Here is a 24,346-nt window from a genome sequence, read left to right on the forward strand (position 1 = left end):
TAAAACATTTGTTTTGTATATCGAAATTAAACTCTTTTTAGGGTTACATAGAGCAAGAGTTTAATACAGTTTCTTCATTAATTTAACTGATTTGGCTGCACATAGCTGCTCATTAAAAAAAATAGAATCAAAACCTATTTTTATTCCTATGTGAGTTAAAAGGAAATCAAGTTTTTCCATGTCTTCAGTATGTTAGAATCTAAACCAGGAATCAGAGACTTGCAAGAGAGAATTCCAGCGATCCAGGTTTTTTCGCTTTCTGGAGAGGGAGAATCTCTGTGACCATATTCCCAGTTACAGCAGGAATTATCAAAAATAATAATTGCTTACACTTATGTAGCACTTTTCTGGACACTCCACTCAAAGCGTTTTACAGGTAATGGGGACTGGGGCATTAGGACCCACATGGGCTGCATCGTGAGCGCCCCCTGCTGGCCCCACTACTACCTCTTCCAGCAGCAACATTAGTCTGCCATCCAGGTACTGACCAGGCTCACACCTGCTTAGCTTCAATGGGTTGCCAGTTGCGAGTTGTGGAGTAATATGGCTGCTGGCTAGAAAAGCAGATTCAGCTGTTTATGTCCACCATTTTTATATCACAAAGTTTATTCATTTTACAAGAGGCTGTTCATTCTAACAGTTGTTTTTACTGTTCCCTGGGCTATCTTAAGGATCCAGTCAGACTCACCCTGTGCTCTGCCTCCTAAGGTCCCCCTTATTTGTTCCTCCTTTCCTCTCAGTAACTTTTTTCATTGTTACTGGGTTTAGCTTCTGAGAGTCAAGGCCAAGTGTTCAATCCACATAGCCTGATCCTTTCAGCTAACAGAAAGTGCCTTCAGCCATTTTGTGCAGCATGGCCTGAAAAGTTTTTTTAATCTTTCGTTTTATACACGGTGAAGAAACAATTGTCGATTCCAGGTTTCAACCAGTACCATCTGATCCAACAGTAAAGCTCACACTGGGTAAAGGAAAGACATGCCTCTTCGATATCACTGCAAGTCTGTGTCTGTCTGCTGAACTGCGGGGATCACTGGCATGCCCAATGTAGGAAAAGAGAAGGTGGTCCTGACTTTTTTACAGCTCCCCGTTAATTGTACAATGCATGGGGAATTGCTACCATCAGCTAGTGGTGTAGACCACTTTTAAATCAAAAGATGGTAAAGAAAAGGTTTTCATTTTGAAGATTTCAGAATAGTTCTCAGAACTCCAGTCTTCAAAACGGGTCTTCCGTTCAGCATTTTCTCCCAATTCAAGCTTCCACCTAATTTAAAACCAATCCAGAAATAGGATCCTGTTTATCTTCTACAAGAACAGAGTTTAAAATAAACATTTGAGCAGGATAACAAGCTAAGTTTAGCCTCAGCTGTCCAACAATCTTAATCATTCCCAATGTCCTTTCCTTGTGTTAGACACTAATACTATACAAAGGCCCCTTCTCTCCTTAATTCATCTTTTGTATTCCTCCTCTGCCTCTCCACCTTTGTAGCTGTTCTTGGTCTCTCCTCTCTCTATTGGGGTCTCAGCCTCCTAGATCTACAGTATGTCCAGGAGCTTGGCCCGCAACATTGCAAGTAAAGCCAAACTTACGGTGACTAAAATACTCAAACATTTTCAATGCATTTAATTCTGGGGTGGTGTTATTCCTCTTGAATTACTTTTTAGTACAACTACAAAGAAGAGACTGTGGTCACTGCTTTTGACAATCACAGTTTTCCTGTAGTGCTACCCCATCCCCCCCCACACACACACACAGTACATTGAAATAAGACAGGAAAAACTTATTTATTTTAAGTGAAAAAATAAAAATTACAATATAAATAACAGACACATACAAGGCCACATAATTGAGAGAGAACATACCACTAAGCAAAGACCTATAACCTCAACTTGGAAAATTTTTAATCTTTTCACTTGGCCAGTATAAATCTTGCATAATTTTTCCCCCCCAACCATTCTAAGCACACACAGTGTATCCACGTCCACATAAAGATGACTGGTACTGATTTATTCATATGTAAGTGTAAGAACCCTCCACACTTGTATCCCAGTACCAAACTAACCCAGCTACATCAGGCTCTTCAAAAGACTCACCACAGTAAGAAACATCATGGGCTTTAACCCACCAGAGTGTAGCCTTTGGGGATCGGATTTGGAGGTCAGCAGTTACTACAATCTGACCCATGTGGGATAAAGACACTCAAGGAACTGGAATGGACTGACTGGGAGTTGAAGAAAGGTTACAAAAAGGTCTAGAGTAGGGGTTACCAAGCTCTAAAATCATTCATTTGTGTTTTTCCTCCTGTGCATATTGGAGGTTCCCTTTTATCTTTTACATAAATATCAAAGTTCCAAATATATTAAAATCATTAACAGGTTTTTAGTTAAAAGAAACCAGAGATCTCTTTTGGAACAAAAACCAGCAGGTGTCAAAGTGCAGAGGACTAGAATCAGGAAACACCGGACTAGAGAACAGGTGTGAGACTAGTCCCTCAGACCCCTGTACCAATTCAATCACTGGCTTCATTGGACAATGTTTTCTAAAATAATTTTATAGCTAATAAGATGCACTTGATCTCAACACTGAGGTCCAGAGAAAGTATTGACGCATTAAGATATCGAAACCTCGGGTGGAGCGAGGTCAATTGTCTCCTGGAGACAGCAGGACTGGTGGTGGAGTGGTGTGGGGTGGGCCATCAGAGGGGGGGGGTGTAGGACGTGTGGCCACCCTCGTGCAATCTGCAGTAGTCCTGACCCAGCACCGCCCTCTTCTTACACACTTGTCCCATCTTTGTGACGCCATTGCACAGCTGTCTGCCGGACATGGAGCTGCCCGCGGAGAGAAGGAAAAAAAGTTTACATAGCTGGGAGATGGATAGAGTACGGAGTGAGCAGAAGAGAGAAGGATGAGTGGTAATTTCATGCACAACCCGGGAAAGACCATGCACCAAAAGGCAGGAACCACGAGTTTCAGATCACTAAATGACCCCTTCACATTCTTTAAAAGACATTTAAGCACATTACTCACAGGATCTCAGTATACAGAATGCACAGTATATAGAACTGTAGATTGATAACGGCTCATCCAGGAGTATTTGTGCTTTATGATTACGTTATATGAGGGGTGAGAGTTATAAAAGGCAAATTAAATTTGAATGCATGGCTAAAAATCGTTGAAGGTTTGGAGCAAATACAAGTATAGCTAAGGCCTCATGCTTGTTTCCTAGAGTGCTCCTCTGGTTTTCACTCCTACTGTACCTAAGCAGTTAGGTAATCAGCCTAAAGAGGTGTTTTCTTAACATCCCTTACATTTAATTACACAAAAGATTGACTTCACTGAAGGTAGAGTAGTCTGCAATCACCACAGAAGAATTGTTAAATTAGACCAACTAGGTCTCCAAGGACTCATGTGGAACAATAACAAGAAGACACACCAGGTCCTCCAGGAACTGTTTCAGACACGTTAAACATGGGAATAGAAAGTAAAATGGAGGTACAGTCTATGCAGTATCTTGTCAAATTCAATTATGTCCATTTTTGCTATATTACAAATGATGCATTTGAGGACAGTTGTTAAAGTGAATATTTTTTATCCACCCCTTCCATTTCAGAATAATCAGATTCTGTGTAGCTGAAGTTCTTAATACCCTTCTCCTGATTTGTACTGTTCTATAACATTACCAAGTTTTTTTGAGAACTCTTTGGTCTTTATTGGACGAGTCTTTGCTCAAAATTCAATTCTAAATGAGGGTCCCTACACAGATGCATATTTATAGTGAAATCATGTGAACCACTATTACTGCACACAGAATCCATTCAACTAATTGTGGAAATTTTGTGGATTTGAACTAGTTCAGGATTGCCATAGGAAAGACTGATGGCCAAGAAAATGAGAATACCTTTGGAGTTTTTATTTAACTTTTCATCTCTAAAACTGAAAAGTTAGAGACTCAAGATTTGATATAAAAATATTTACTTTAAAAAGTGTGCACATCCTAAGTAATTCAAGAAAATGAGACCTCATTGGAAAGGGGTAATACTCTTGCAAGGCACAATAGAAAGTCAGAACAAAAAGCTAAAAGGGAGATGGGATTGGAAGGGAGGGCAAAAGTACAGTATGGAAACGGAGAAAGTCAGGCGTATCTTAGTTTGTGCACAAGGGTAGGGCCTGCTTGCAGTAAACCAATCTCAACCACTGTAGGAGTGACACAGGGAGGGGCAGGCTCCCACTCACCCAATGCTCGCTGTGGAAACGTTAGGGCTGGAGCTACGGGAGTCACTCACAGCATCCAGCAGGGTGACCAGATTCCTCTGCCGTATGCCCTCTAGCGCTACCTGCATCGTGAATCATCAGTACTCCAATATCAACACAAAATTAGAAAAACATAGATAATCAACAAGTTCAATTATAGATTAAGGTAAGTAATGTTTCTCAACTTCCTCAGGAGACCTAGAGGTCAGTGTGGCGTTTGTGCCAACCATTCAGGAAGACTGTAGCACCATGTTTCAGCACAGAAGTGAACGGATTTCCTACAGGTGACAGACTCTGTGGACTAGCTCTTACCCCCGGCAGGCTGCGCCGGCTCTTGAACAGCGGAGTGGAGTGGCTGGGGGTCGTCTGAGGGGGGCGAGACACACCGGCCATGCTGGGCTCGTCTGACAGAGGAGGAAGGAGAGACCGAGAAGTGACTTTCACAGCTCCTTTCTCCTCTTTTTCTCATTGTTATAGGAGAGTGGATGCGTGGAGGAAAAATAAAAAGTTATTTGACAACCGAGCACTGCGCCTTTCACTCACCGAAGATGTAACTGTCCTGCTCCAGCTTTACACCAGCCTCTCCTGGATCTCTGCAGATGGAGATGCATCAAGAGAGTGTCAAAGGAAGACAAGACTGCTCCAGATCGGCCAGGTTTCAGCCGGACTTTGAGCTTTGCAATACTCCTGTCAGTCATATCTACAAGCTTAAAAGAGCTCTCCAAATATTTAACAGCTATAAAACACACTGCAGACATCTCCTGCCCAGCTGTGGCATTGATGATCTTAAGATGCCCTCCCCATGACTCTCCTCTAAGGCTTTTATGATATGTCCAAGTAGTGAAAACCAGAGAGTCAGGTTAGATGCGATACCACTTCTTCAGTTCTTTCAACTATAAATCCCTGATCGAGATCTTGGTATCCGTTTTGGGGTACACAGTACAAGATGGCTGTTCTCTGTAAAATCCCACTATGGACCATTGTCTTTCCGTTCCTAGACTGGCTTTCCTAGCTGTAATGAAAAACAAAGTAGGAGGAAGGTATTGTGATTGACCTGTCGGGGGTAGATGAGGTCAGGCAACCAAACTTGAGGATCTCTGTCTCCGAGGCTGTATTCCCTGGACATAGCATAGGTGGGGAGGCACTTCTCCGGCGATGGAGCGTCACACAGCCCCGGAACAGCTGGAGCAGGAACCAGTGACCTGGAATGAACATCACCATCAACATGAACAGAAGGCAGGAAACGAGACTATGAGAACTGCATAGTAGCGTGTTCAGGTTAACGCCATGAATGGGTACTCTACTCGAGTGGTTAGGTTTCTGGACTCATTAGCGGGAGGTTGCAGGATAAATTCCCAAGCAAGACCCTCTAGTTGCACTCTTGAGCAAAGTACTTCACCCGAAAACCTTCCAGTTAAAATCCCCAGCTGTATAAATGAGTGCAAATGTTGCTTTGAACAAAAGCATCAGCCACATAAATTATTAGCTGGCTAATTCCTTGCTCACAAAACAGAACTCTGGAACTCTACCACTCTCAATCCTGCTCTAGTCTGGAACAGAAGCAGAACTTAAACTGAAAACAGGTGATCAAAACTCAGTCCTTAGTTACAACTAACTGGCAAAACATTAAGAAACTTTTTTGTTGAGAACAAGTGCTCATTACCAAATGGCAGAATGAACAAAACCTATGCATTTGCATTAAAGGGGAACTGCTTAATGAGTTTGTCACAGGTGTTCAATAGAAACACACAGGCTAAAATGCCACTTTGAAACAGCAATGATTGTGCTCTCCAACTTGAAACAATTACAGAGTTACTGGTCTTGCTCCTTTTTTATCAGTCTATAACCACGTAACAGCAGCTTCAAACACCTGGTCTGTCTCTTTCCAGAGTGGTTTTGAACAGAACAATTCCAACTAAACCCCACACCCATGCAGCACAGTGATCAGCCACCAGCTCCAAGCCAGTATTCTGGATCACTGCAGTCTTGACTTTAGCAAGTAGAGGTCTTCAGCCATGGTCCTGGAGAACACCAACCTAGTAGAAAGACTGACAACTCCTGTGAGCTACTGATGAATCAAGAAATCTGTTCAATTTACAGAACTCTGGTCCTCAAGGGCTGAAGAGTACTTAGATGTTAGTCCAAAATTAGCTAATTGAACACATTACCCTTTTAATGGATTACAATGGAATTGCTCCCTATCATACGAAATGGGCAATTTAATGGTGAAATACAATATCTGCAGGACTTCACCTCTCCAGGACCAGGGCTAGAGATCCCCAAGGTGGTCCATAGTAGGCATTATTAAAATTAAACACTTTCAACACTGACACTTGCAATTTTCCTGGCCCAATTCTTGACTGCTCTCCTGTGTAAGAAGCTTAAGGGCGATTCTGGCTTTCGCTAATCCCGGCCTTACCCACTGAGACGAGGAGCAGCAGCAGGCTGAGGCTGGTGAAGTCGAGCGCTGGCTGCTGGTTTATCTCGGCCACGGCATTGAACAGCACCATCACCAGCAGGGCGACGCGAGAAAACCCCGGGGTGTGCAGGAAAGACATCAGCACTGCAGACAACAGGAAATAACCCCCATGGAGGACACACGTGGATACAGCCGCCAGACTGCAACCTAGAGGGACCATAAAACAGACATTAGTGCAGCTTAACGGTCCTCCCTTGTTGAAGGACAGACAAAGGTCTAATAACACCACCTACCGTAGAAAATATGCTAAGTAATGTTAGGAAACAGTGGTTTCTATACTTGTACACAATTGAAGAATGCACTTTACAACACTTTTTACAGATATAAACAGATGCACACAATATTCTGTGGATAACCACAAGACCTTTAAAAACTGCCATCTAAAATGCATCACATGCAGACAAAGGTTTAATATCATAAGTCAATGGTCCGCTGCTGTAATGCAAAATGCATTATAAATCTTTAATTGACCTGTTCCATTGTAATTGCTGTTTTTATTATTATTAGCAGTAATGTTAATAATACATTGTTGGGTAAACTGACTGCATATTGACTAAATGGCCAGCAGTCAGTGTGAGCAAGGCCAAGCGCATGTACCTTATTTAAAAAAAAAAACATTCTAACAAAAAATGGTCGCACTGTGGTGAACCACAGAAACACAAACCATTATTCTTTGTAAATTTACTTAAACCCTAAATGAATGTGTTGTACCTGGATGGATACTTCGTTTCATTTCTGAAGTGCAACACTGCAAAGCAACTCTATTTGAATCTGACAGTGAAGCACAACAGCATGGTGTGGACGATGAACTACTTCTCCCAACATGACTTGAGGAAAAGAAAAGAACTTGTCCAGATTCATCTGAAGACAGCTTTAAGGAACGTTGCGTGGTCATGTTGATCAGTGCTAGAAACATACGTGGCAGGAATGTTCATTTGAAGGACCACGAAATCAAATTGAAGCAAGTCTGGTGTTCACAGAAGTGACAGGTGTTCCACACAGGTCCCAGGAAATGAGAGGGATTGCTGAAGGAGTTGGTTACCTGCCCATCCCAGGTATCCTTGAATTGAATGCAGCCTGTCCTCCAGTCGCCCCTGCATGACGTCCAGGTAGTGGACCAGCAGTCCCAGAGTGCTGTTCATTCGCTGAAGCTTCCCCATAAGGTCGTCATAGAAGTGGGCCGTGCGGTTCTGATAGAGCAGGAAACCAGACAGGTTCTGCTCTGTGAGTGAGAGGGCAAGAGCAGGAGTGAAACTGAGGCAGAAAGGTCAAAGGTCAAATTTGCTGCAGATGTCAGAGTTCACAGTGATTTTTTTTTTACTGACTCTGGTTAAGACCTGATAAAATGGTATTATACAAATATAATCTTCATAATAAACTTATACAACGTACCTATTTTCTTGTAGATGTCTTTTGCCTGACCCCTGACCTCTGCCAGGTCAGCAAGGATAGCCCTGTGTCCATCTTGAAGCTCCAATCCTTGACCTTTCAAGTGCTCGCTAACATTTTCTAAAGACAGAGAGAGCAGAAACATGACAGAAGTGGGATAAAGGCAAGAATACATTCAACATTAACTCCAAGAGTCCGTCTGTACAAATATTAACCAAAAAAGGTAGCAGGTTTGAAATACCCACCTCTTGGTGTGGATGATGGTTCTTAATATATAATAAGTATGTAAGTTGTCATGTATCCTATTGTTGTTCGCCCTCTACCTCCAGTAAACACCAGTTTCAAAGCAGTGGAATTGTTAAATATCTTTCGGAAGACCCCTCCAAAACTAATCCCCCTAGACATTGACAAGGGGTATGAGTATGGGAGTGTATTTCAAGATTATAGCAATAACCATCTCATGACCCTCAAATGTGATGCAAATGTAATTAGCATCACAAAGAAAGTGCACCAGAGATTGTATTTCCTGCATCAGTTCTCTTTCAATTTTATAGAGCCACTATTAGAACTGAATAGAACTGTTTGGTTTGACAATGCGTCTGTCCACTCCAGAGGCAAACTGCAACACACTGTCCACTGTGCAGACATCCACGGGTTGTCCTTTGCCATCTACTGAAACCCTTTACAAACTTAATGTAAACAGTGAGCAGAAAAGACTGTGAATGACTCCTTTCTCCTGTGATCTCCTAATAAATCGGCCTCGGGGAGATGCTACCAGTCGATCAGAACTAAATCTGCCCACCACCTTAACAGTTTCTGCGAGGTGTACACAAATTATTGATCGTTTCCATCTAGGTTTTAGCACCAAGACACCAGATCAAATTTCTTATATGTGCAACATACTGTACTTGGTAAATAAAGTGATTATGATTTGACATGATGAGGAATTTGATTTCCCCCTCCCTCATAAAGTCATGTGTCTGGTTTTGCAGTCAATGCGTGTTCATGTCCTACCCATGCGCTGCGTGATGCGCTGGATGAGCTGTGCCACCAGTTCCTGCCCAGAACTGATCAGCTCCTTCTCCTGGGTAAGTCGCTCAAGGTTTGAGTTAATGGCCGAGTCCAGTTGCTGCTGCCCATTCTGTAGAGCCCCCTGCTGCTCTAGAAGGGCCCCATGACTTAGCAACAGCTTCTCCACCGAAGAGGCTGTAACCTCCTTCAGCTCCAGTTGACCCTCCTGGAAAACAGGGAAGAAAACGATACTTGATGCACAGGGGAAATTAAACAGGCAGGGAGACTGAGCCTGACAGTCTCCACCTCCCTGATGACCAAAGAGGGGAATAACCTTGTCCATGTCATCCATAAGTGAGAGTAAGGGAGATGAAGTAATGACACAGAGAGGAAGATGTAAAAAGACAGAAAAAGATGACTTTATTGTAGTTAGTTTTGCATTAAGAACATGAGTCGCAGGCAGTAGAAGGCACAGCAAGCCATTTTAGACAGTCAAGGTACAGGGGATGCAGGAATCACCAGTGGGTGAGAGTAGGGTATAGGCCGTTCTTACCTTGAGGGTCTTCATGGCCTCCAGCTGATTGGCTGCCGAGGAGATGAGAGAGTTGACGGTTAACTCCGCCTTCCTGCGGAAGTGCTGCTGGCGCGTGGCGTAGCAGACCGAGCGTGCCCGGTTACTCACGATGTGATATGCATTCCAGGTGTCTGAGTCCATCTCCGCCGTGCACTCTTTGATAGTCTGAATGGGAGAAGAGGAAGGAGATATTGAGGTTAATACTGTCACCAGAGCAAGGGGGTGAGAAAAGAAGGAAATGAAACTGGAGGAGGTGACGGTAAATATTGCCTCACTAGGAAAATAGATCATAAAAAGAGGTGGTTTTAGGTTTGAGACTTAATAAATGGGTACACTGGAAACTAAACAGTACAAGTGATTAAAATGCTTAAATAACTGAACACTGCAAATATATAATATATAATATATGGAACTCTTAAATCCATGCTCCTATTCACGAACTTTCCAAACCCGTCCCTTCAGGACCGTACCATTTCTTCAGTGCAGGGGAAGGTTCTGCGCCCTTCTACCTCTGCTTGGCAGTTGAATAAGACCACGCCTAGCTTGGCCAACTCCTCCTCTGACAGGCTGCTGCATGTTGTCTTGATCTTGGCAATCACCTAAGAGAAAGAACGGCATACTCAGCACCATCTTCTAATGATCACATTGATAATGTTCTGGAACTACACTGGGAAACGTTCGAGAAGTCCTCCTCTTCTCCAGTGAATCAACAGACTGACAGCACTCAGATCCAGCTCCTTGCACACGGAAACCAGACTTTTACAACTCAGCTGCTATCTGCACCTCAGACAACATGACCTGAGACAACCAATCATCATGTCAAAAAGCTACATTAATTGTTAAACTATAACTTTGAACTATAAGCAGCCAGAAAAATTGGTGCCATTTCTGCTTGTGGAATATAGATGTGTAAAATGCTAATGGAATCATATGAAGGTTTGCATTTCTATATTCCTAAAGATTCAGACAGACAGGTAACTAGTATACAGACACAAAATCGGGACCCTTTGAAGATGGATCCATGCTCAGAAAGACTCTGCAAGGGGCACAGACTCAGCCGGTTACCCGATAATGGCAGGTGTCCAAGGGGCTCAACTCCAGCTGTTTGGCCTCGGCCAGGAAATGCTCATCGGCGACACTCATCTCGAAGGGGGGAGGCGCCCCTCCTTCTGCCTCTGAGAAGGAAGGTGGAGGGGGGGCTGGGCTAGGGGCTGCCTTCTTTGTCATCCATCCAAAAAAAGCCCTTGCAGGCCTGACGTGGGTGCAGAGCCCCCAGAGAAACAGCGCAGACATTAAGCGTAGGCCAGCAGCCATGAGCATCATCTGGGCAGTGAGAGAGAGAAGGTCCCTTGTAAATCTATTTCCATTTCCAGCTAAATCTCAAGTTCATTTTCTGAAATTGTGGTTCCATGTTGGGGGGGAATAGGGTTTCCACATTCTTCTCTCTTCTTGAATGTATTAACTATTCTTTATCTTGACATAAAGAAGTCGGCTCTGCAGCCCCAGGTTTTGAAGTCCCTCTTGTTTCATTACAAGAGACCAGTTTTCAGGGTGGTGAGCATGGATCAGAACGCATGATGATTATATTAATGTCTCTAAACTTTTGGAGCAATTAAGGAAATGCTACTCTGCCCTCTTGAAGTCTTCATGAGATATTGCTCCTGTTTCAGGTATGTTTCCTACTTTGTCTCCTTTGTGAAATCCTGTTTCCCAGACCTTTTTGAATATTTTCTAAATGTAAGTGTGAAGAACAAGAAGCATCACACTACAGAGGCTAGTTCTAGCGCTTTCCAACAAGAAAAAACTAAAAGAGAGCTCAAGATGTTCTCAGTGTAACATAGCAGACAGCAAAATAAGTGTTACAGATTAAATAGTCCTGGGATGAAACACAATCCCACTCCACTACACAGAATCCACTGTCCACTCCACAAAACTATGACCCTCAGTTTTGTGATACCTTGTGATGATTTTACATCTTAACTTTTGACTAAGAACCACAATATTAAAATGCCGTCTCAAAATAAAGGAACAAGCTATCATATTGTTCAAGACGATACCCTGCTTCTGTCAAGAAACGGATAGTTGATCCAGGATCTCATCTACTGTATCAGCAACCAAACGGTCTTCTCTCCCTTTATGATGTTTTTACTTTTTTTCTAGTCAGGACATGCATTTAATTCAAAAAGCTTTAACACCAAAACGCATTTGACATATTTTGAGTTAGTTTATTGATTTAAGATTCATAAAACACGAAAAACATTAGTCGTACTTCACTGTTCAATGTTCAACCAGCTCTGTGTTTGAGAATGGCCATTGTCAACCGCGAGACAAATTTAACAAAGAAAATAGAACACCTGTAGATTTTTTTTACCAACTTTCGCTAATATAATTTGGTTATGAATTATAATAATCAGATTTGAGATCTTGTAACTGCGCAATACTCACAAACGACGTGCGTTACACCAAGTTCTGTTCTTATGACTGAGTAGTAACCATTTAGTATTAACATCTGGTATCAGAATGTTAACAACGCCATGTTTTCACATTATTTCAAAATATGTACATATAATTTTCTGTATGATGCTTGCGTTGTTTTTTCCCCTCAATTACTTATAATAGTTACTACCTGGCTCATCCTAGAGGTAATAATTCGAAAAAACGCGTTAAACGATTATAACACAACGCTTACCTCCAGTGGCAAGATATGTTGTACCTTGTAGGCGACAACTGATCCACACAAGAGATACGCCCTTTCTGTTCTACTGAATAGACCTGTAGAAAAAATCGTATTCCAGCTGGAAGCATTTATCACTTCCCGGGAAAATATTTAAATAACCACGGATCAGCCAATCAAATCCGTAATGTGAAAACAGGAAAATTGAAATGCTGAATGGCGCGACCCCTGGCGTCATGTAGCGGAAACAGAAAATAGCATCCATTAAAAGCATATTAATTTGTGGACTCGTTTAGATAATTATTTTTCCAACAAAATGCTGTTTGATTCGTTTAGGATTCAGTGTGAACACTGACACCGAAATAAATACTTCCTTTAAAAGATGGTCATTTTGGTGGAGGAACTATGCATTTTGTCAGGTGCTGTGTGTTGCGAAGAGTCGCTTATCTAGTGATGCGGCTACACATTTGATGTTGTTTTATTTTCATCTACGTCTTTCTTATAGTGTAACTATCCTTTTATTTTAAATTAAGCCGAGGTCTTGATTCTATAAAGTAAATCGCTATTAATAAATGGCTTAATAAAAGACGTCAACTTTTAATAATAAATCGATTAATCTGAAAGTAAACAAGGAGAAAGTACATGGTCGGCCATACATTTTTGCTCCTCTACTTATCTCCGACCAGAACTCGAGGTTATATCATGGTTGTCTAGCTGAAAGACACGTGTATAGTATGTATATATTTATTCCTGGTTCGTAAAGAGCTGACTCGATTTTGCGTGATTATTGTACACTCGATTCTTATTTCTTTCCCCTCGGTTATTAAAAATAAATAGTTAACTGATAACTTATCTGTGGGGGTAAGGTATCACTGCAAATATATTGAACGATTTACTAGACTGAGGTATCCATGCTTGGATAAGAATAATACCACATTTTTATTACAGATTTTGCATCCAGTTTATACTAGATCCACTTTATTGCCGATGTATGGAATTCCATGATTTAATTTTAATTTGACTACTGAGGCGTTGACGTTAAAATGCATTAATATCACCGCGGTAAACGTCTGCAAAACATTGACAGTTGCGGGTAATGTCTTAAAGTTATGGACCAGACGGTTATTTTCATGTGTAAATGCTACAGTTTCCTAAAGCAGTTTTATAAATAATACAAGTTGTAGCAGATCGCAGGTTTCTCGCTGAGTTACTTGGTGTTTCACCAGTTTTCGAGTAATTTTTACACAGGAGGGAACTAGCGTGATTTTATAGAAAAAAATCAGTTGTAACATTGATTTTAATTTTCTTTTCAGATTTGGAGATGGAGCCAGATTTGTCAGATCTTAAAATTGGCTTCATTGGAGCCGGGAACATGGCCTTTGGAATAGCTCAGGGGCTTCTGATGTCAGGTGAGACCTCTTTCCTCAGTGTCGCAAGGCATCTTGGTAGAGTTTCTGCCTGCAATAGATGACTGTATGCTAAATCCCGCATTTTCGGGGCTTAAAGTTTGTCGTGAGACGTTCCTTTAAATTTCCTTTTTTTGGTAGATTTGCCTTCCCGGTTATAAATAATATAACTCTCATAAGTGGAGGCATCATCATCTGGATTTTTATTACAATTCTCTGATTCAGTCTTTATTTTAAAATTGATTTCATTTTTAAAAAGCTAAGATTCGTATTTGGTATAAACCCAAAGCTAATTAATGGGTTTCATAAAGTCCCTCATTCAGGTGTGCCTGCTGAAATCTAACCAACTGGCAGAAAGAAAAACGCTGACACAGTGTGAGTATCTGATAGTGTCATTCCCATCACCTATTAAGAGCTGCTTAGTCAAAAACTAAGGGAGCCAATGATGCTGTAGAAAGCTCTCTGTGTTGGCGTTGTTGGAAATAATGACTCTCTTTTAAAAAAAAACAAGGCATGTGTGCAGAAAAGTCTATATACAGTGGTGAAAAAGTTTGTGAACCCTTTGTCATAGCAGCGGTGCTGAATTTCTTCCATTTGTAAACTATCTGCATGACTGTGTACTGATGGAGGGCCAAGTCTTTAGAAATCCTTTTGTAGCCCTTTCTTATGAGTTTCAACAACTCTTCTTCTGAGGTCCTCTGAAATCTCTTTTGATCGGGCCATATTGCACTTCAACAGAATTATGGGCTGAACTGTTACTAATGAGACCGAGCTATAAATTGGTCATTACTGATGATGGGGTCAGTCGGGCTGGGAATAAGATAGATGTGGACACAAGAGCTGACTAATGCCTGTGTGATATTTTTAATATGGATGGGAAAAATGTAGGGCCCAGGATAGTATCTTTTGTGACTCCCTTAGTACCTGACAGAGGTTGTGCAACAAATCTAACATGTTTTACACACTGTATGTGTATTTTACATACACTTTTGTGTACTGAATTGACCTAATTTAAGCTAATTTATTATTAAATTATTTTTCTTATACCCACCCAATTTGGAAAGTTAATTTTATGTTGTTTGACATTTTTCCTGGGAGATCCAAGCCCCCTGACTGTACACTGGGGAGAAAGAGGAAGGCTAGACAGATTCCTCTAGCCCACCTGCCTTTGTGTCGCTAGTCTTTTAACACCTCACATTCAGTATAGACCTCTTGTCGTGGCTACAGTGCCGATGGGAGGAGAGGTGCGTCTCTCACGCCCCACATTGTGGGCTAGCTGGCACCCAGGAGCCACAGGGGTCACTGTGTGCTTGGGAGCTGAGAGAGCCCTGGCCAACTATACCTTACTACCAACCCGGTCCTGGTGACAGCCAGCTAGTGACATGACCAGTGGTCAGGAGAGCCTCTTTACCAGTGAGCCACTTGGGAGGCCCAGTAAGGAACTTCTGAAACCAAGCAGAGGATTTCATATCAAAAGCGGTACTAGACAGCATTTATAAGACTGAATGATATTGAAAGTGTGAACTTGAGTGACTTGAGTGAGAACCTTTGTCATATCCTTACAACTTTCAAGGCTGCAGTAACATACCTGTGCCCTGAACGAAATCAAACTGCATCTCAAAATATATTTGCTGTATAAAAGAAGATTAACAGCTTGTTTAGATTTTTTCCTGATGTTAGAAGCCCAAAGCACATTGGATATATTGCAGCCCTACAATAATTAGGGTCTGACTTAAGGTTAGGCTGAGAGGGTGTTGTTTAAATGTAGCTATTGTTAGTTGAGACTGAAGAGATTATGTTCCTGCTTCAAATAATATGCGTCTGGATCCTTAGAGCATATTTAGCATTTTTTTTAGATGATAGCATGTCTATTCTGTGCTCTGCAAGATAATGCAACACATATGCCATCAATGTGCTCCATTCATCCCTTGTTTTCCTGCAGGTAAAGTGCAGCCCGCAAATGTGATGGTGAGTGCACCCTCGGACAACAACCTGGGCAGATTCCAGGTAGGCTTTAGTCAGCGGCATTGCCTGTACTTTTTATTGCCGTATTCTGCCAATTTGCTGTGGTGAGATATAATTTCACCAATTCATAAATAATGTGCATAAAATGTGTGGGCCTTTGTGCATCGTTCATAGGCTTACTGTAATATTGTGGATCTACTTACCTTCCTTTCTTAAGATTGTTATAAATATTTATGAGAAATATTTATAACCAAATTTTAATATTACTATAATTTTAATATAATTTAATATAATTTTAAGAAAGAGAAAGACAAAAGTGCAATGTTCATCTGTGTGGGGATCTTCCATTTCTTTTATCTGTCTTTGGAACAAGTGAGTTCATATATCTACTGTTAAAAATACAGCAGCTAGAGTGCCTCTGATCTATTGTTACAAACTGAGTGGCTTAGATCAGCACTGCGTTATTACTTGGGTATTATTGTACTTCTGTACTGTACAGTTACTCCCACTTTTTACATAGCGTTGCTCAGCCCCTTGCACTGACTAAGAAGTGTCCAGTACTCTCATAATAGGGTTTTTCTGTTTTAGTCTCTTTGTCATTTTGTAGAATGTGTAATTGGAGAGTACTCAGTAAAGTCTGAAACTCTCTAATTACATATCTAAAACTCAACACTTCTTAGTGTCTCAGTTAGGGTCTGTGTTCCTGGGCATCTCACAACTTCAGTCTCTCCCTTTGTGCTGTAGGAAAGAGGAATGGTGGTGTCTCACTGTAACGCAGATGTAGTACACAGCTCTCGGCTGGTCTTTTTGGCAGTGAAGCCACACCTCATTCCCATCGTGCTACAGGAGATCTCCCCTGCTGTCACTCTGCGGCACACCGTTGTCTCTGTGGCGGCAGGTGTTACCATAGCGACCCTGGAGCAGGTCAGTGCCAAGCTGGGAGACACACTTGGGTGTCAGTACTGAGCTACTGTCACATGACATCAGAAATATTCACAGTCGCACACTCACCTGCATTGAGGCACGCCTGACAGAAAACGTAAAGTTATGAATGATTTGGCTTAAGTGTTGTTAAGTGTTGTTCACCTAATTGTAAGTGAACTGAAATTGAATATGTGCTTCAATTTCTTTCTTGTCCTCCCAATCTTCTCCGTCCCTTTCCTCTCAAGCTGCTTCCATCTAGCACCACAGTTCTGCGCCTGATGCCTAACCTACCCTGCGTGGTTCAGGAGGGGGCGCTGCTGTTCTCACGGGGTTCGATGGCTGGGGGGGAGGAGAGTGAGCTCCTAAAGGCCCTGCTGGCCCCCTGCGGCCTGGTGGAGGAGGGACCAGAAAGCTGGATCGATGCCCACACAGGACTCAGCGGCAGCGGTGTGGCCTTTGTGAGTACAGGCCCTCACTGTCAAAACTCAAATCTCCTCGCTCTCGCTCTCTTTCCCTGTGTCAAGCCCTTTACTGTTCCCCCTGCAATTTCTATTCTTTCACCCCTTCAGTCTCTCATTATTTCACTGTCTCTCTTTGCTTTGTCTTTGTACAGTAAATCCCCACAAAAAGGTTTGCTCATGTGCAAAGTCCTGCCACACAATGTTATAATGTGTGCAACACGGCACCAAGCACACAGTAGCACCAACGCTGTGGTGCCTGGTAGCTTGGTCCTATTTGTATCTGGCAGGACCTGGTGCAGATACTCCATCAGAAGGCTGATAATACGACTAAGGTGGCTGAAGTGAAGAGAAAGCACACAAACTGCACGGTTAACCAGTTTTTGGGTCACCAGGTCTGGGAGACGTGTGTGTGTCACAGTGCCTGTGTGCCTCGGTGCCTTTTTTTGGATTGGTCCTTGTTGTGTGGCGGGGGACTGAGACATGTTTTTCCAGGTGGAATTAGCACGTTCTCCACATGTCTGTGTGGGTTTTCTGCAGGTAATCCAGTTTGCTCTCGCAAGCCAGACACACAGACTTGATTGGTGGTTCTGAATTGTCCTTTCTCCTTGGCTCTGTGATGGACTGCCATCTGATTCTACCAACAGAGAAGTCAGTGAAACAGTATTACAAGGGACAAGATACTGTACATTGCTTGAAAGAAATATGGCAGTGGGGATGAAAGATTACACCTGGGGACACAGGGGTGTCTCCCAGACAGGAGAAATGTGAACACGCAGTGGAGGGGGTGAGAGACACAACCCATAATACTGGGGGCATACAGGGTGGATGTAGGTCTGAGCTTGTTCTCTCCTTATGGGATAGATTCTGGCCTGCTTTACCAATGAATAAATGGACAGATGGAATTAAGTAAGCAGATAAGAGCCTTGTGCCACATATCCTCTGCTTGTCTTACGTCAGCACTCCTGTCTGGTTGGTTTGGCAGGTCTATCTGTTTGCTGAGGCCCTGGCGGAAGGTGGAGTCAAAATGGGCATGCCCAGTGCTCTGGCTAATCGGATAGCAGCACAGACTGTGCTGGTGAGTGACGGCCATGGAAGCAGTAAATCTGTGTGTCTGTTGTGTTTCTGTAATATTAAAAGTATTTCTGTTGTATCTGAGCTTTACCTATAATCAGGCAATCTGTTGTACATCATTAGTGAATGCCTTATATGCAGCCACTAGCTTCTTTATGAATTTGATTGTGCCTTAATTGTCTTAATGTGAGGTATACTATGACATATACTGCATGTATAGGTATATAACACCAGGACACTTTCAGTGCATTTCGACAGGGAGATTTCAGACTGAGAAGCAGTAGTTAAGGCAGGACATGCCAAGTAGTGAATTGCTTAGGTGTTGTTTTAGAGTCCCTGTGCTGGGTGTATTGCAGTGTTTGGGTGCCGTATGTGACACTGCATCTCCCTCTGTGATCTTTGTGTGTTACAGGGTGCAGGGAGGTTGCTGCGGGACTCTGGGAAACACCCTGCTCAGCTGCGCTCCGAAGTTTGTACACCCGGGGGCACCACTATCTTTGGGCTTCATGTGCTGGAACAGGGGGGCATGCGGGCAGCAGCCATGGGTGCTGTGGAAGCTGCGACTGAGAGAGCCCGCGAGCTGGGGCGGAAGTAGAGGCAAGTGGACCTCATGGACTGATGTCTTGACCATAAGAATAGTCTGAACTGGCCACACGAAAGAAGGAACAGAATGTATTTAATAATAATAATAATAATAATAATAATTGCTTACACTTCTATAGCGCTTTCTGGACTCTCCACTCAAAGTGCTTTACAGGTAATGGGGACTCCCCTCCACCACCACCAATGTGCAGCATCCACCTGGATGATGCGACAGCAGCCATAGTGTGCCAGAACGCTCCCCACACATCAGCTTTTAGTGGGGATTATTAGGAGGCCATGATTGGTAAGGGCCAATGGGAAATTTGGCCAGGATTACACCCCTACTCTTTTTGAGAAACACCCTGGGATTTTTCTTAATGACCAAAGAGAGTCAGGACCTCGGTTTTACGTCTCATCCGAAGGACGGCGCCTGTTTACAGTATAGTGTTCCTGTCACTATACTGGGACATTAGGACCCACATGGACCACCCTCTGCTGGCTCCACTAACACCTCTTCCAGCAGCAACCTTAGTTTTTCCCAGGAGGTCTTTCATACAGGTACTGACCAGGCTCACACCTGCTTAGCTTCAGTGGGTTGCCGGTTGTGAGTTGCAGGGTGATATGGCTGCTGGCCGTAAATGAATATGAATATAATTTAAATGAATTTCATAATGTTTAAATGTTTCTGTGATTGAAAGACAACCAAACAAAGGGTTTCTGAATGTCTGGTACAGCAACAAACTGGAACCAAGAGAGATGGCCTGCCAGTGCAGTCACATTCCCCCAGCTGCAGTGACAGAGATTTAAATTCATGAATGAAATAACAATTGCCTGCATTTTAATTGGCTAATAACCAGATAAAAGCATCTGAAAGCCAAGATTACGTGTTTGACCTTCAAATAAATGTAAAACATATCTTCAGACCCTGAAATCTTACAGTCCTGGAACTGAAACGAAGCACAGGTGTACATTTGATCCAAGCATCCCAGTGCATTCATCCAAGTTCTCCACAAAACTGCTTTTCAATCCCAGTTATTTTTTTAGTTTTGCCTTTTCCTCTGTTGTTTGTGCGTTTATTTGGCCTTTACCAATTATGGCCTCCTAATAATCCCCATCTCTGAACTGGCTTCATCACTTTGTTCTGCTCCCCACTGATAGCTGATGTGTGGTGAGCGTTCTGGCGCACTATGGCTGCTGTTGCATCATCCAGGTGGGGCTGCACATCGGTGGTGGAGGGGAGTCCCCATTACCTGTAAAATGCTTTGTGTGGAATGTCCAAATAAGCGCTATATAAGTGTTAGGAACTATTATTATCATTAATTATTGATGTAAAACTATATTTTAAATATATCTTAATGTTTTTGTATTTATGCCCAATTTGCTGTAGGATGCAATGATGTTGGCTGTAGCCAATCCTAACTCAGTTTTGCTTCTCCTAGTCAGCAGGCAGATTACTGTGCTGTAGCCCAGGGACTCCAAAAGAATGATTTAATTGAGAAAGGACCAACTCAAATGTGCTAAAAGCACAAAGGGAATACTGGCACAAAACAAAAATCAAACTCTGCAAAACTGCATTATATAATGGAATACAATTCTGTATAATGGAATTGCAAGATAATTTTTTCCTACAAAAGATATGTAGAATTTGTAATAGTTTTGATTTGGAGCAACAAGTGTAAATCTAGTTTAATGTTGATCAGTTTGATGCACTGGGGGTATATCTGTGTAGTCCCTGTCAAACAGTCAAACATGTATAGAGAACAGACAAGAGGGCTGGTGCACCATACAGTTATCATTTCTGTTGGTCAGTTTGTCACTTTACTTTATTAGTTAATATCTGAATGCAAAATGAATATGCAAGTCTTACATCAATAACTCATTAGGCACTAATGCTATTTTAATTTCAAACAGAGAACAGATAATCTCACTATCTGTAGTATTGTCTCTTGGGATAGCACAATATGAAATCACGTGATTCAATAAAAACTCCAGGCACTCATTATTTGATGTTTGAATTGTTAAAAGTGATTAAGAATCTGTATAAAAATGCATTAAATTGTCTTGGTAATGATTTTAATAAACAGCAAAAGATTAACCATCTCCCTCTTGAGTAATTTCTCGATTGCCTGGTTCCTACTGTATTGGAATGATTGAAGGTGACCTGTATGTGAGAGACTTTTCCCAGAGAATTATGTGTTCTGCTTCAACAATCTGATCTAGTACATAGAATCCAGGAAAGCACTGTTTCCTGCAATGCACAGTGTCACCAATCTAGACCAGTACTTTCAGTGGACGTGGGATGTCCGGAGGCATCTTCTTAATACCTCCTTTGGTACATATTGAATACAACCTCACTACTCTATGATGCACTGCCGAAGTCCTTAAACTAACAGTTTTTCTGTTCCTCCATGTCTGTCTGGAAGTATCTATTGTTCAACAAGACAAGACCACACTGTTCCAGGATTACAATGGAACAATTTAAGGAAAACAATATTGAATTTTTGCCATGGTCTAGTTTTCCTTCTGATCTGATTCCAGCTGAACATCTGTGGACCCAACATGACTAGGCTAACAGGAGACTGACACAACTGGTCAACCTTTGCTGGCTGGCTGTAGCAGCACAGGAAGAGAGGTAGATCATACCAAAGCAGTCTGTCCAGAGGCTGACAGGGTCACTGCCAGCTCTTCTAATGCTCGGAGAGGTCAAACCCAATGCCAACTTCATAATGTTTTCACATTTTGCCATGTTTCATACTGGAAAGTTATTTCTTTGATCTGTGTTTTTCTTCTCATGTTCTGTGATTTTGTGCAATGCGTATGAATTAAATATTAGATTAAATCCATCAGACCAGTGTTTTTGATTTTTGCAACACTATAGGTGCAAGAAATTAGAGCATCTTTAGTCAATAGTACTTCTTAATTTTTAATCCAATAAAATAATATGTTAATATGTTGGTTGAAAATATCTAAATTACATTCTGTATGCCATAGAATTTATCAGTCTGTGGTGTAAAAGAGCACAGAGCGCCCCCTCGCTTCACAATTGTATCATTCCTTTTTTTGTTAAACTGTTATCTCGAGTTAAGTGTGACCGGCGACTGCGCACTTCACTCAATATTAGGAATGTACCAACTTCCAGATTGTCAGAGGAAAAAAATCAAACCCAGCTATTTTATTTTTTAAGGTGCACATAAAATAAATAAATAAATAAATAAATAATATTTGTCAAATTATTTCCACGTTTAGCTCAAGAGCTTGTAAGAAATAGTTTGAATCAGCTATCTGGATCCAACCTTCCCCCCTCATCCGTGTGAAGAAAGTGAAGTGTTGGCCCTGCTTTCTCTCTTTCTATTCCTCTGTTCCTACAGGAGGGACACGCTGCGTACATCTGGTTCAGAAAACCACCCAAACATCGGAAAGTGAGTATAGACAGTGCTGTCTGAGCGTCGGGGTTTTTAATAGGAGTTGGTCTTTCAATCTGGGGAGTTATTTCATTGCTGTGGTGATTGTTCTCGGTCATTTTCAACGGAATCGGAGACTTGACAGGGCTTCATACTGCCAGCGCGGTGGCAGGGAGTGTCTGCAAAACACGTCTCAGCCTGGAAACGCGCACTGCAAGAGATACTCATCACGCTGCTGGTAATTTGGAGTTAGTTATTAGATTTTCAACTCGGGTTGGTGGTATTGAGGTGATGTGTTCTCCCTGCTTGTGAAATCGGTAAATCGGTTTGCCTGAAAGCTGATGATCTCAACGCTAACCTCCAATTCGTTAGGGATCATCAGAAAGTGTGGAGAGGTTGAGTAAACGTACAGTACCTTTTCATTTGTAATCTTCCGAACGGGAATTTGTGAATTTGCTCCAGGTAAATGTGAGTAATGCAGAGTCTACAAACTGAGATGAGTATTATAAAGTTTTTAAGTGTAGATTTAAAAAACAAATAAAAGTTTCTCCCTTGTCACCTTGTCGGATTTGAGATCATGACGAATCAAGTTTGCCTCGTTCTTCACGAGCGGGTTGATAGCTGGTAATTTTAAAACATAGTTAATGTAGAGTTTTATTTATCAGTAATGTCTGTGGTGGGTATGTAAAAATGTATTATTACTTTAAATACAGTAAGCCCTATATGTGTGTAGTGTGTGAAGTATGTGTAAATCTAAAGTTTATAAAATTGTGCATGCGTGGAGTGCAGAGAATGTGAATTTAGTACACTGCTTTTATGCTAGATTTAATGTGTTTCGTACACAGTCCAATTCGACTGTTTTACATTAGTGTCTTCTCTGGATTAAGCTGAAATAGAGGTTTGCATCTTTACGTGTGCACCTGAAACGTGTTTCCCAAACCTCAGGAATTGGTAGTAGGGTGGGGTGTACTGTGGTAGAGGAATTAATTAAAATCTGGTCAGGAGTCTCAAATATTTAGCAGCTACTGATGGAATTGGTGGTGCTAGCTTCATCACAATAGCTGAAGCAGTCCTTGTTTCAGTCACTTAACATCCGTTTCTTTCCATTACTTAAGTGCCTCTTGTCAATTATGGCTTCCCTCCTGATCGCACTGGGATGCATTTAGGGAGCTTTTCATTGGTTGGGCTCCTATTTAATGGCCAGGAGCCCATTCATGATTCTTAGCTGTTTTAACACTGATGGTGATCCATATGGCTCTATATTGGAACCTTACTGTTTAGTATTTGAATGTTACCCTGTGAGTTTCCCTGCAATGCTATAGACCTTGAGATCTGTGTGCAGACCAAATCAGAACCCACTCAGCAGTTTCAATACTTGACAGATGCCTGTCTAATATGAAGACATAGCTGCAGCAGAACTTCAGCTAAACTGCGACGAGTGCTCAGGGGCTCCAGGTTGCTGACTTCATTCTTAATGGTCCTGAAATCAAGTCTTTGATGGATGTTGGAATCCGTTGTGTTACTTTTAACCCAGGGCCTTCTCGTGAATGTTAGCAGCATTACAAGAACATCTGCCATCTGTGTGGAACATTGCTCAGTTGATGCTGTCTGAAATATTGGTATGTGCCTTTATTTCAACAAGATTCGACAACTTTGTTGGCTTAATTCCCAGGGTGTCTTGTGTTTAGAGGCGTCAGTCATAATCTTAGCAGATGACGGCTTCACACCATCAGCTCCTCAGCCTAGCACAGACATCCAGTGTCTGAACCTGGAGTTCCTCCTGTATCAAGCAGGATTACTGAACTGGATTACTGCAACAGCAGAACACCAGTGGGGTAAAACTAACCTCACGTTCCCTATTAGTTGGGAACAAACAACTGTTGAAATCTGCTTCACAGCACGAGGAAGAGCCGACCTCCAAGGATCAAAAAGTGGCGTTGCTGTGAACCCCTGGCCGCCACAAGCCAGTTATCCCTCTGGTAACTTTTCTGACACCCCCTGGTTAAAACCAAAGCAGTGGCTGCTGGGAAGTTCAGAGTGGAAATGAAGGTTCTCCTGTCCACAGAGCTCCAGGTTACGTTGAGGTTATGTTTTTGTGGATCTGATTCTGGCCTTCTACAGAGAAAGACCAGACTCCACTCAGTGGCCGATGAAGCCCTC

General features: G+C 42.1%; 2 protein-coding genes across 8 annotated transcripts; one reads left to right on the forward strand and one right to left on the reverse strand.

The window, feature by feature from the left end:
• Positions 1-1,763: 1,763 nt before the first annotated feature.
• On the reverse strand, positions 1,764-12,471 carry bmb (brambleberry). The gene is made up of 13 exons (XM_006634209.3): positions 12,392-12,471; positions 10,768-11,025; positions 10,173-10,301; positions 9,682-9,867; positions 9,132-9,354; positions 8,121-8,237; positions 7,771-7,950; positions 6,669-6,875; positions 5,304-5,451; positions 4,793-4,842; positions 4,562-4,653; positions 4,232-4,332; positions 1,764-2,826 (listed from the first exon to the last, which is right to left on the reverse strand). Exons 2-13 carry the CDS (start codon positions 11,023-11,025, stop codon positions 2,694-2,696), a joined length of 1,824 nt encoding a protein of 607 aa, XP_006634272.2. The 5' UTR covers positions 12,392-12,471; the 3' UTR covers positions 1,764-2,693.
• Positions 12,472-12,688: 217 nt separating this feature from the next.
• Positions 12,689-21,615, forward strand: pycr3 (pyrroline-5-carboxylate reductase 3). Of its 7 annotated transcripts, XM_015354076.2 has the most exons (8): positions 12,689-12,795; positions 13,690-13,785; positions 15,725-15,789; positions 16,492-16,671; positions 16,917-17,129; positions 18,115-18,207; positions 18,616-18,800; positions 21,324-21,615. In XM_015354076.2, exons 1-7 carry the CDS (start codon positions 12,759-12,761, stop codon positions 18,796-18,798), a joined length of 867 nt encoding a protein of 288 aa, XP_015209562.1. In that variant the 5' UTR covers positions 12,689-12,758; the 3' UTR covers positions 18,799-18,800; positions 21,324-21,615. The 7 variants fall into 7 exon arrangements, with proteins under 7 accessions (XP_015209562.1, XP_069047231.1, XP_015209565.1 ...); XM_069191130.1 differs by lacking the exon at positions 21,324-21,615 and having other exon boundaries at positions 12,690-12,795; positions 18,616-20,880; XM_015354079.2 differs by lacking the exons at positions 12,689-12,795; positions 21,324-21,615 and adding an exon at positions 13,023-13,108 and having other exon boundaries at positions 18,616-20,880.
• Positions 21,616-24,346: the final 2,731 nt, after the last annotated feature.

Source organism: Lepisosteus oculatus, chromosome 6 (genome assembly GCF_040954835.1).
Source record: "Lepisosteus oculatus isolate fLepOcu1 chromosome 6, fLepOcu1.hap2, whole genome shotgun sequence".
In the NCBI taxonomy this organism is placed as follows: domain Eukaryota; kingdom Metazoa; phylum Chordata; class Actinopteri; order Semionotiformes; family Lepisosteidae; genus Lepisosteus; species Lepisosteus oculatus.

Excerpts from the sequence above, each read along its gene's own strand:
- bmb (XM_006634209.3), bottom strand. The coding sequence starts at position 11,025 with ATGATGCTCATGGCTGCTGGCCTACGCTTAATGTCTGCGCTGTTTCTC. Across the intron at positions 7,951-8,120 it reads AGACATCTACAAGAAAATAG|AGCAGAACCTGTCTGGTTTC; the intron begins GTACGTTGTATA and ends TCTCACTCACAG. Across the intron at positions 4,333-4,561 it reads GCCGGCGCAGCCTGCCGGGG|GTAGCGCTAGAGGGCATACG; the intron begins GTAAGAGCTAGT and ends TTCACGATGCAG.
- pycr3 (XM_015354076.2), top strand. The coding sequence starts at position 12,759 with ATGGTCATTTTGGTGGAGGAACTATGCATTTTGTCAG. Across the intron at positions 16,672-16,916 it reads CCATAGCGACCCTGGAGCAG|CTGCTTCCATCTAGCACCAC; the intron begins GTCAGTGCCAAG and ends TTTCCTCTCAAG. Across the intron at positions 17,130-18,114 it reads GCGGCAGCGGTGTGGCCTTT|GTCTATCTGTTTGCTGAGGC; the intron begins GTGAGTACAGGC and ends TTGGTTTGGCAG.